Genomic DNA, 12963 nt, shown 5'->3' with positions numbered 1-12963 from the left:
TAAATATCAATTAAGTGCATCTTGTCTAATGTGTCATTTAAAGCTTGTGTTTCCTTATTTATTTTCATCTTGCATGATCTGTCCATTGATGAAAGTGGGGTGTTAATGTCCCATACTATTATTGTTTTACCATCCATTTCTCCTTTTATGGCTGTTAGCATTTGCCTTATGTATTGAGGTCCTCCTATGTTGGGTGCATAAATATTTACAATTGTTATATCTTCTTCTTGGATTGATCCCTTGATCGTTATGTAGTGTCCTTCTTTGTCTCTTGTAATAGTGTTTATTTTAAAGTCTGTTTTGTCTCATATGAGAATTGCTACTCCACCTTTCTTCTGATTTCCATTTGCATGGAGTATCTTTTTCCATACCCTCACTTTCAGTCTGTATGTGTCTCTAGGTCTGAAGTGGGTCTCTTGTAGACAGCATATATGCGGGTCTTGTTTTTGTATCCATTCAGCCAGTGTATGTCTTTTGGTTAGAGCATTTAATCCATTTCCATTTAAGGTAATTATCGATATGTATGTTCCTATTACCATTTTCTTAATTGTTTTGGGTTTGTTATTGTAGGTCTTTTCCTTCTGTTGTGTTTCTTGGCTAGAGAAGTTCCTTTAGCATTTGTTGTAAAGCTGGTTTGGTTGTGCTGAATTCTGTTAGCTTTTGCTTATCTGTAAAGGTTTTAATTGCTCTGTCGAATCTGAATGAGATCCTTGCTGGGTAGAGTAATCTTGGTTGTAGGTTTCTCCCTTTCATCACTTTAAATATGTCCTGCCACTCCCTTCTGGCTTTCAAAGTTTCTGGTGAAAGATCAGCTGTTAACCTTATGGGGATTCCCTTGTATGTTATTTGTTGCTTTTCCCTTGCTGCTTTTAATGTTTGTTCTTAATTTTTGGTAGTTTGATTAATATGTGTCTTGGTGTGTTTCTCTTTAGATTTATCCTGTATGGGACTCTGCACTTACTGGACTTGATTGACTATTTCCTTTCCCATATGAAGTAAGTTTTCAACTATAATCTCTCAAATATTTTCTCAGACCCTTTCTTTTTCTCTTCTTCTTCTGGGACCCCTATAGTTCGAATGTTGGTGAGTTTAATGTTGTCCCAGAGGTCTCTGAGACTGTCCTCAATTCTTTTCATTCTTTTTTCTTTATTCTGTTCTGCAGTAATTATTTCCACTATGTTATCTTCTAGGTCACTTATCCGTTCTTCTGCCTCAGTTATTCTGCTACTGATTTCTTCTAGAGAATTTTAAATTTCATTTATTGTGTTGTTCATCACTGTTTGTTTGCTCTTTATTACTTCCGCATCCTTGTTAAACGTTTCTTTTATTTTCTCCATTTTATTTCCAAGATTTTGGATCACGTTTACTATCATTATTCTGAATTCTTTTTCAGGTAGACTGCGTGTTTCCTCTTCATTTGTTTGGTCTTTTGGGTTTTTACCTTGCTCCTTCATCTGCTGTGTTTCTCTGTCTTCTCATTTTGCTTAACTTACTGTGTTTAGGGTCTCCTTTTCGCAGGCTGCTAGTTCGTAGTTCCCGTTGTTTTTGGTGTCTGCCCCCAGTGGCTAAGGTTTGTTCAGCGGGTTGTGTAGGCTTCCTGGTGGAGAGGACTCGTGCCTGTGTTCTGGTGGATGAGGCTGGATCTTGTCTTTCTGGTGGGCAGGTCCACATCTGGTGGTGTGTTTTGGGGTGTCTGTGACCTTATTATGATTTTAGGCAGCCTCTCTGCTAATGGATGGGGTTCTGTTTCTGTCTTGCTAGTTGTTTGGCATAGGGTGTCCAGCACTGTAGCTTGCTGGTCATTGGGTGGAGCTGGGTCTTGGTGTTGAGCTGGAGATCTCTGGGAGATTTTCACCATTTGATATTATGTGGAGCTGGGAGGTCTCTTGTGGACCATTGTCCTGAACTCAGCTCTCCCACCTCAGAGGCACAGGCCTGACGCCTGGCCAGAGCACCAAGACCCTTTCATCCCCATGGCTCAGAATAAAAGGGAGAAAAAAGAAAATAAGAAAAAATTTTAAAAATAAAATAAAGTTATTATAATAAAATATAATTATTAAAAATAAAAAACAGAAAGAAGGAAGAGAGCAACCAAACCAAAAAACAAATCCACCAATGATAACAAGCGCTAAAAACTATTCTAAAAAAAAAAACAAAAACGGACAGACAGAACCATAGGACAAATGGTAAAAGCAAAGCTATAATGACAAAATCACACACAGAAGCATACACATACACACTCACAAAAAGAGGAAAAGGAAAAAAAAATATATATATATATCGTGCTCCCAAAGTCCACTGCCTCAATTTGGGAAGATTCGTTGTCTATTCAGGTATTCCACAGATGCAGGGTTATGTATGTCGATAGTGGAGATTTAATCCGCTGCTTCTGAGGCTGATGGGAGAGATTTCCCTTTCTCTTCTTTGTTCGCACAGATCCTGGGGTTCAGCTTTGGATTTGGCCCCGCCTTTGCGTGTAGGTTGCCTGAGGGCGTCTGTTCCCCACCCAGACAGGATGGGATTGAAGGAGCAGCTGATTAGGGTCTTTGGCTCACTCAGGCCAGGGGGAGCAAGGGGTACGGAGCGTGGGGCGAGCCTGCGGTGGCAGAGGCCAACGTGACATTACAACAGCCTGAGGCACACTGTGTGTTCTCCTGGAGAAGTTGTCCCTGGATCACGGGAACCTGGCAGTGGCCGGCTGCACAGGCTCCTGGGAGGGGAGGTGTGGAGAGTGACCTGTGCTTGCACACAGGCTTCTTGGTAGCAGCAGCAGCAGCCTTAGTGTCTCATGCCTGTCTTTGGGGTCCGCGGTGATAGCCGCAGCTTGCGCCCGTCTCTGGAGCTCGTTTAGGTGATGCTCTGAATCCCCTCTCCTGGCGTACCCCAAAGCAACAGTCTCTTGCCTCTTAGGCAGGTCCAGACTTTCTTCAGGGCTCCCTCCCGTCTAGCTGTGGCACACTAGCCCCTTCAGGCTATGTTCACGCTGCCAACCCCAGTCCTCTCCCTGCCTCCGACCAAAGCCCGAGCCTAAGCTCCCAGCCCCGCCCGCCCCGGCGGATGAGCAGACAAGCCTCTCGGACTGGTGAATGCTGGTCGGCACCAATCCTCCATGTGGGAATCTCTCCGCTTTGCCTTCCGCACCCCTGTTGCTGTGATCTCCTCTGTGGCTCCGAATCTTCCCCCTCCGCCACCCGCAGTCTCCGCCTGCGAAGGGGCTTCCTAGTGTGTGGAAACCTTTCCTCCTTCACAGCTCCCTCCCACTGGTGCAGGACCCGTCCCGGTTCTTTTGTCTCTGTTTTTTCTTTTTTCTTTTGCCCTACCCAGGTACGTGGGGCCTTTCTTGCCTTTTGGGGGGTCTGAGGTCTTCTGCCAGCATTCAGTAGGTGTTCTGTAGGAGTTGTTCCACGTGTAGATGTATTTCTGATGTATTTGTGGGGAGGAAGGTGATCTCCGCGTCTTACTCTTCCGCCATCTTGAAGCTCCTCCACATCTTCTTGATCCATTCATCCTTTGATGGATACTTAGGTGGTTTCCATATCCTGGCTATTGTGAATAATGCTGCAATAAACATGGGAGTACAGATATCTCTTCAATCTTCAATATCCTGTTCTCATTTCCTTTGGATATATACCCAGAAGGTAGAACTGCTGAATCTTATGGTAGTTCTTTCTATTTTTAATTTTTTGAGGAACCTCCATACTGTTTTCCATAGTGGCTGCAACAATTTACATTCCTACCAATGGTTCACAAGTGTTTCCTTTCCTCCACATCCTAGCCAACACTTATCTCTTGTCTCTTTGATGATAGCCATTCTAATAGGTGTGAAGTGGTTTTGACTTACATTCCTCTAGTGATTACTGATATCTATTTTATTCCTAAACTGGCATACAATGAAGAAAACCCAAATGGCAATATTTAATCTATCTACTTTTTTATTAATTTGTTTATTTTTATTTATTTTTTTGGCTGTGTTGCATCTTCGTTGCTGCACGCAGGCTTTCTCTAGTTGCAGCAATGTTTTCATTGCAGTGTGCGGGCTTCTCATTGTGGGGGCTTCTCTTGTTGCGGAGCATGGGCTCTAGGCATGCGGGCTTCAGTAGTTGTGGCACATGGGCTCAGTAGTTGTGGTTTGTGGGCTGTAGAGCACAGGCTCAGTAGTTGTGGTACACGGGCTTAGTGCTCCATGGCATGTGGGATCTTCCTGGACCAAGGATTGAACCTATGTCCCCTGCATTGGCAGGCGGATTCTTAACTGCTGTGCCACCAGGGAAGTCACTATCTATTCTTTTTTGAGCTATAAATCAGATAACTACTTATTGAAGATAAAATCCTCAGTGATTTTTTGGAGGAACCAAAGATCTCAATTCTAATAATTACCACAAACTATTATTTGCCTCTTTGTTTTTAAGGAGTCTATAAGTTTTAAAAATTCAAGAGGTAGATATAGAAATAATTTTTAAATCACATCATCAACTTCAAAATCCAAAAACAATTTCTTATTTAAATATTAAAATATTCAACAATTTCACTTTTTGTAAACACTACAGTTTTTAGTATATGCTAATTTTTCTACATAGTAACCAAGAAGAGCAATAATTGTTAAAGTATACAGCAAATTACAACTTCTTAAGAAAGTCCTTCATTTAGTATCAGTATAAATTTAATTTATCAAGGTCCCTTTATAAGAGGAAATAATTTCATTAAGTTTTTTCTAATTATGGCATACATATATTTTTATTATATTAAAATGAGTCATTAACCATTATGTTATGGTAATTTTGCCATTTTAATGATTGCCTAACATTTCATATTGTGGATATTCCATAATAAATTTATCAAGTGCCTCATTGTTGAGCAGTTAATTTATTTCTAATTTTCAGCATTATAAATCAGACTGTGAAAAGAGTTCTCTTCTATACAAATATTTATGTGTATTTCTGATATTGTATCTATTTCACAAACATTTGTGTAACCCTTATTCTATGTCAGACAATATTTTATATCCTTTATAAATGTTACAATATTTAACCTTAGTAGTGAAGTTGATTATCACTACGCTCATTTTACAGATTAAAAAACTGAGACACAGAAAGATGAATCAATTTGAGAAGGTCACAGAACTAGCAAGGAACTGAACTAAAGTGAAAACTCAGGCACTCTGAACATTACCCTGTGCTACCTGGTCTCTGAAGTATAAGTTCTAGAAGAAGAAATAACAGGCTAGAAGTATTAACATTTGAGGATTCTTGACATATTTTGCTAAATACTTTCCAGAATGTGCTTATAAGTTTACACACCTACCGGCAGTGAAACACAGTGGAAATTTCTGTATAACTTCAGCAACAACAGATATTTTTCTTTTTCCAACTTGGGAAGAGATATATCTCATTGCCTTAATTTTAATTTATTTGAATACTATTGGGGTTACAAATTTTAAAATATGACTGTTAGCCATTTATTCCTTTAATTTTTTAAACTGCTCTTTGTCAATTTATTTCTCTGGTTCTTCATTCAACTATTCACTTAGTGTCTATTTTGTACCAGGCACAGTTGAAGTACTTGTGTGAACAAAATGGATAAAATCAATGTCCTCAAGGAACTTAAATTCTACATGGGGAGAGACAACCAATAAACAACAAACATAATAAATAAGTATGTAGTATACTACCTATAAGTCCTATGAGGAAAAACAAAACAAAACTTGAGCAAGGTCAGGGAGATCAGTAGTGGTAGGATTGCTATATTGAAAAAATGACATCTGAGTAAAATCTTGAAGAGAAAGTTAGGCTTCTAGGGAAGGAAATTTTCAGGCAGAGGAAACAGCCAGTGCAAAGGTTCTAAGAAAGATCCTGCCTGGTCTGTTCAAGGAACAGCAGGGAGGCCTGCAATGCTGTATCTAAAGAGCCAGTTCAGTGAAGGAAGAGCTGAGGTCAAAGAGGTATGGGATAGTGGAGGTGTAGCCCCCGAGTCAGGTGGGATATTTAAACCATCGTGAGGGCTTTGGCTTTTATTGAGACTGTGGTTGAATACTGGATATGTTTAGAAGGTAGGGGCAAAAGTTTTTATGATTGGATGTGGAGTGTGACAGAAAAAGACGTCTATGCTGAACCCAGGTTTTTTGACTAAGGCAACTAAAAAGATGTTTCTCTATGTTTTAACTGAGATGTGTCTTTCTGTATTTTTATAAAATGTATTAATATATAAATAATTTAAAGCCATTCTGTATCCCACACATTATAAGTTTTCTTATTTTGTTTTTGTTAATGTTTGTGACATACAGATTTTATTTTTTTAATTTGTATGGAGGCAAATTGATTAATATTTTCCATTTAGTTTCTCTGTCTTGGCTGTCATTATTCTGCATACATAAACATTTGCCTATGTTTTCTCCTTACTGTTTTATATTTAATATGTTACTATATCTATAACTAATTTTGAATATGTTATAATTAAGACATTAAACTCTTTTTCAGTTGTCATTTATTGTTGTGTCATTACTTGAAAGGTTATTCACATCATCTACAAAATTACGTTTTGGAGTTTTCCTTTTACTCCCTTAAATGCATATATATTCTTCTGCCAGTATCAAATTTTTAAAATTATTGCTGTTTTGGAATTTGCTTTTCTGTTTCATAGTTAAAGTTATAAACACAACTCTCATTCAAATTTTCTTGGCTCATCTCAGTAATTTGTTATTCCAAGTTAATTAGGAAGAGCTAAGCCTTCTCTTCTGGAGATTTTGATGGGAGTCATGTTAAACTTACAGGTGAGTTTAATAAGAATTGCCATTGCTACAGCATTAAATCTTCCATTCCATGAAGAAGTCTTTGAATACTTGCAGAATTCTATACTTATCACTCAATCTTAAAAATAAAATATATGAGTGGCTCTAAATGTTGCTCTCTTTTAGTTTCCTGGTTCTTAGTTCATTCTATCAATTTGAGATCTGTATCTTCTTCAGTTGAGGAGAGATTCCTTTCATCAGATCTGTAGTTACTTCTTCTGTTGTGTCTCCTCTTCAGCAATACTAGGTATATACATTTTTTCATTTTAATTATTTTCCCAAAAAATTATTCCTCAGTCTTCTCTATTATATTACCTTATTCTGTAGGTTATTAAAAATGAGTTTTCTACATTATAATTCTACTCTTTCTTGTTTTTAATGTTGACACTAAATTTGATGTTGACCTTAGTTTCTTAAGTCTCAGTTCCATTTAATCACGGTCAGTTGCTTGATCATCTTGCTCTTCACTTGTTCCTTCACGGATTACTGTTTCCTTAAATATTGTTGAGAACACCAAGCAATTCTTTGTGAAATTTCCTGTAATAAATCTTTTAAAAAGTCAACCTTATTTCTAAATCTTGACTGTTGGATCTTTCTCATGCTGCTGATGCTGAATTAGGCACCATTTTGTTGTTGTGTTTTTCCTGTTCACCTCTGCTTGAACAATGAGAGATGAGTATCCAGCTCTGGCACTTGCCCATATATACATTATCCTTGGTTGCTTTTACTGTACAGATGTATGGAACTAAATTTCTCTTTCTCATAGTGAGCTCATGTGCTGTTAATTTATATACAAAGATTCTAGCTAATGCCTGGCCAAGACTTACAGCATATGCTTCTTCTAGACTGAGGAAGAAACTCTTTTGTTTCTCTTTCCAGTTAGGATATACAGGGAGAAGACTATATTCCAGAACAATATAAATCCTTTACATTTAAGTGCCAGAAACAGAGCATGTAAAACTATAACAACTACACTTCTTTATTCATACTCAGCATCCTGAGGCTCAGACAGGTATTAATGGAGGAGACTAGGGGAATATGATAGTGCAAGTTATCTCTCCGTTACAATGACATTTCACTCATTGACTGTTTTTTTTTAATAAATTTTTTTTTTTTTTTTTGGCTGTGCTGGATCTTTGTTGCTGTGTGCGAGCTTTCTCTAGTTGTGGCGAGCTGGGTCTACTCTTCATTGTGGTGTGCAGGCTTCTCATTGTGGTGGCTTCTCTTGCTACGGAGCATGGGCTCTAGGCCCATGGGCTTCAGTACTTGTGGTGCTCAGGCTCAGTAGCTGTGGTGCATGGGCTTAGTTGCTCCGTGGTATGTGGGATCCTCCTGGACTGGGCTCGAACCCTGTGTCCCCTGCATTCGCAGGCAGACTCTTAACCACTGTGCCACCAGGGAAGTCCCCACTCATTGACTTTTGAATGACTAAATATTCTCATACCAGAAGTTTACAAAATAACATACTTCAAAGAATTTTCCCAGTTCTCCTTTGTTGAAGTAGACCTCATCTAAATGCATATGCTTACCACTTATTATTTTTATTCTCCAGAAATTCTTATTTACTGTGTTCGACATTCACAAAAAGGTAATTGGGAAATCAAGTATATAAATACAGGAACATAAACAGAGATAAAGATAAAGTGTTGCAGTCAACCAAAGAAGAGAGATTTCTAGCAATCCAGAAACCCATTGAAATGACTGATAAAGTTCTAAGGCAGACATTTGTCTCACTTTTTTCATGTTTATTGTGTCTTGTGAAATGATTGTGTTTTTTCTTTGCTTGGGTAATGTGATTCCAAAATAAATCTCATCTAAGCCAAAAAAAATTTTTGTATCTTTTAGATATTCCAACATTTATATAAAATACAATCTAAAATACAATAAACAGATATTCAAATACATGGATTTTTAAACCACTCCTTAGCAAAGCAATATTTTCAAGTTTAAAAGATAGCATTGAAATCAAAATTTAGTTTTCTTACCTTTCTGGATATGTAAGTGATTTTAACTTGAGACGCTGAATAGTGTATCTGCATGTGGAACATTGCTGATTTGAGCTCTGAAAATATGCCAAACTAATGGCTGAAATATTTACAACATCATTTAAAAACTGAGCAAGAATCTTGAATTCTTGAAGTTTATAAAATAATCTGTTCTTCCTAAACAGAAAATTTCATATCTCATCATATTAGTAATTCAAAATGTAATACAACTTCAAAATCAATACAATCTTATAAACATTAGATAGAAATACCAATATTATAGGGAAAAGGCCAAACAATAAAATATGTGGTAAAGTATTAATTAAAATAATTTAAACAGTAATTAAAAACAAAATAAAATAATAATAATATATATATCCCCACACTCAAATAGTTTGGGAAAACTTTTCTGAGAAAAAGTGGGACATCTTGTCTTTCTGACTTGGTATCTAGATTGTACATATTACTAAGATTAGAGAAGTCACATTTTACTTCTTTTTATAGGCCCCTGAACAACTATCGCTGATCTTTGAATAGACGGAGCCCTCAAATAGTGATGCTTTGTTGTTCTGTGCCACTTTATCACTTCGTGGGTCTGCCTGACTCCAAAGGAAACAGAAAAGGAGTATGAGGAGGAAAAAGGTAAGAAAGAGGAGGAGGACGAAAGAAAGGGAAGGGGGAAGGGATGGAGGATGGGTGGAAGATACAAAGGAAAGAAGGAAGGAAGGGGATGAAGGAAGGAGAGAAGAGAAGGAAAGGGAAAGAAAAAGAAGAGGAAAGGAAACTGAAAAAAAAATCTGTTGAAATAATTTCTTCCTTTGAGGCAACAATGACTGACTTGAGCAAAGGCAACTATCACACATAGAATAGCTGAAAAGCAACCAGTGGGACACCCAGCACTTCTGCCATCTTATATTTGTCCCTGCTCTCTTCTACTTTTGATTCTCCCACAGCCTCTAGATCCAGAAAAGGTTGTTATCACTCCCCTCAAAACCCATCCCTGCTCCCTGTGGCAGAGTGACTACCTCCTCTTTCACAGAATATAATGTCATTGGTCATATCTCTAATTTCTGTCCAAGAGCTTATCTAGATTTCTCAGAGATACTTCAGAGTCAACATATCCAGATGGAAACATATTGTCTTCCCCCCAAAACTCACATCTGCTCCACCGGTTCCAAATACCAACTGTGTGTTCCACCAAGCCTCTGCCCCCAGCTGAGCCCTGTCTGATGAGACCCAGACACATATACCCGCTGTTACTCACCATGTCTACTTGGATATCTCAAGGATGCCTAAAGCTCACTAAGTTCAAATTTAATGACATCTTCCCCAACACTCAACTCTCACCAAAAAAGAAAAACAAAAACCCTAAAACAGGGGTCCCCAACCGCCGGGCTGCAGATCAGTACTGGTCCATGACCTGTTAGGAACCAGGCCACACAGCAGGAGGTGAGTGGCAGCCGAGCGAGCGAGGCTTCACCTGCCGCTCCCCATCGCTAGCATTACCACCTGAACTATCGCTAGCATTACCGGCTGAACTCCCCGCGTGCCCCCGCAGTCCTTGGAAAATGTGTTTTCCACAAAACCGGTCCCTGGTCCCCAAAAGGTTGGACACTGCTGCCCTAAAACTTAGAAATTTTCTTATAATTTTAAATGGCACCACTATCTATTGCCCAAGCCGGACAACTAGGCTTTGCCCTTGAGATCATCCTCTCTTTATTTTTTATTTTTTAATTAAAAAAATATTTTTCGCATCTTTATTGTAGTATAGTTGCTTTACAATGTTGTGTTAGTTTCTGCTGTGTAACTAAGTGAATCAGCCATATGCATACATATATCCCCATATCTCTTCCCTCTTGCATCTCCCTCCCTCCCACCCTCCCTATCCCACCCCTCTAGGTGGTCACAAAGCACTGAGCTGATCTTCCTGTGCTATGCAGGTGCTTCCCACTAGCTATCTATTTTACATTTGGTAGTGTATATATTGTCAATGCTACTCTCTCACTTCATCCCAGCTTACCCTTCCCCCACCCCGTGTCCTCAAGTCCATTCTCTATGTCTTCCTGTCCTGCTCCTAGGTTCATCAGAACCTTCTTTTTTTTAGATTCCATATATATGTGTTAGCATACGGTATTTGTTTCTCTCTTTCTGACTTACTTCACTCTGTATGACAGACTCTAGGTCCATCCACCTCACTACAAATAACTCAGTTTCGTTTCTTTTTATGGCTGAGTAATATTCCACTGTATACATGTGCCACATCTTCTTTACCCATTCATCTGTCAATGGACATTTAGGTTGCTTCCATGTCCTGGCTGTTGTAAATAGTGCTGCAACGAATATTGTGGTACATGACTCTTTTTGACTTACGGTTTTCTCAGGGTATATGCCCAGTAGTGGGATTGCTGGGTCATATGGTAGTTCTATTTATAGTTTTTAAAGGAACCTCCATACTGTTCTCCATAGTGGCTGTATCAATTTACACTCCCACCAACAATGCAAGAGGGTTCCCTTTTCTCCACACCCTCTCCAGCGTTTATTATTTGTAGAGTTTTTTATAATGGCTATTCTGACTGGTGTGAGGTGATACCTCATTGGAGTTTTGATTTGCATTTCTCTAATGATTAGTGATGTTGAGCGTCCTTTCATGTGTTTTTTGGCAATCTGTATAACTTCTTTGGAGAAATGCCCATTTAGGTCTCCTGCCCATTTTTGGATTGGGTTATTTGGTTTTTTGATATTGAGCTGAATGAGCTGTTTTTATATTTTGGACATGAATTTTTTGTCAGTTGCTTCATTTGCAAATATTTTCTCCCATTCTGAGGGTAGTATTTTCATCCTGTTTATGGTTTCCTTTGCTGTGCAAAAGCTTTGAACTTTCATTAGGTCCCATTTGTTTATTTTTGGGTTTTTTTTCCATTTCTCTAGGAGGTGGGTCAAAAAGGATCTTGCTGTGATTTATGTCATAGAGTGTTCTGCCTATGATTTCCTCTAAGAGTTTTATAGTGTCTGGACTTACATTTAGGTCTTTAATCCATTTGGAGTTTATTTTTGTGTATGGTGTTAGGGAGTGTTCTAATTTCACCCTTTTAAGCTGTCCAGTTTTGCCAGCACCACCCATTGAAGAGGCTGTCTTTTCTCCATTGTATATTCTTTCCTCCTTCATCAAAGATAAGGTGACCATAAGTGCGTGGGCTTATCTCTGAGCTTTCTATCCTGTTCCATTGATCTATATTTCTGTTTCTGTGCCAGTACCATACTGACTTGTTTACTGTAGCTTTGTAGTTTAGCCTGAAGTCAGGGAGCCTGCTTGCTCCAGCTCCATTTTTCTTTCTCAAGATTGCTTTGGCTATTTGGGGTCTTTTGTGTCTCCATACAAATTTTAAGATTTTTTTTTTCTAGTTCTGTGATAAATGCCATTGGTAGTTTGATAGGGATTGCATTGAATCTGTAGATTGCTTTGGGTAGTATAGTCATTTTCACAATGTTGATTCTTCTAATCCAAGAATCTCCATCTATTTGTATCGTCTTTAATTTATTTCATCAGTGTCTTATAGTTTTCTGCATACAGGTCTTTTGTCTCCTTAGATAGGTTTATCTCTAGGTATTTTATTCTTTTTGTTGCAGTGGTAAATGGGAGTGTTAACCTTAACTTCTCTTTCAGATTTTTTGTCATTAGTGTAAGGAATGCAAGAGATTTCTGTGCATTGATTTTGTATCATGCTACCTTACCAAATTTATTGATTAGCTCTAGTAGTTTTCTGGTAGCATCTTTACGATTCTCTATGTATAGTATCATGTAATTTGCAAACAGTGACAGTTTTACTTCTTCTTTTCTGATTTGGATACTTTTCATTTCTTTTTCTTCTCTGATTGCTGTGGCTAAAACTTCCAAAACTATGTTGAATAACAGTGGTGAGAATGGGCAACTTATCTTGTTCCTGATCTTAGTGGAAATGGTTTCAGTTTTTCATTGAGAATGATGTTGGCTGTGGGTTTGTCATATATGGCTTTTCTTATGTTGAAGTCGGTTCCCTCTCTGCCTACTTTCTGGAGAGTTTTTATCATAAACGGGTGTTAACTTTTGTCAGATTTTTCTGCGTCTATTGAGATGATCATATGGTTTTTATCCTTCAATTCATTAATATGGTATATCACAATGATTGATTTGCATATATTGAAGAACTTGATCAT

At 38.2% G+C, this 12963-nt stretch overlaps 1 protein-coding gene across 1 annotated transcript in view; it reads right to left on the bottom strand.

Annotated features, from left to right (window-relative positions):
• Positions 1–12963, bottom strand: part of LIPI (lipase I) — a 78440-nt gene that overhangs the window by 20008 nt on the left and 45469 nt on the right. The window contains exon 9 of the mRNA XM_022574583.3: positions 8770–8946. Within this exon, the coding sequence (XP_022430291.3) occupies positions 8770–8946 (177 nt within the window). The remainder of the gene's footprint in view (positions 1–8769; positions 8947–12963) is intronic.

This window comes from Delphinapterus leucas, chromosome 4 (assembly GCF_059928025.1).
Source record: "Delphinapterus leucas isolate spDelLeu-1000000601 "Yukka" chromosome 4, BTC_Dleu_Yukka2, whole genome shotgun sequence".
Classification (NCBI taxonomy): Eukaryota; Metazoa; Chordata; class Mammalia; order Artiodactyla; family Monodontidae; genus Delphinapterus; species Delphinapterus leucas.
Note: the sequence above shows the minus strand (reverse complement) of the source record. Positions and strands in the feature narration are given on the sequence as shown.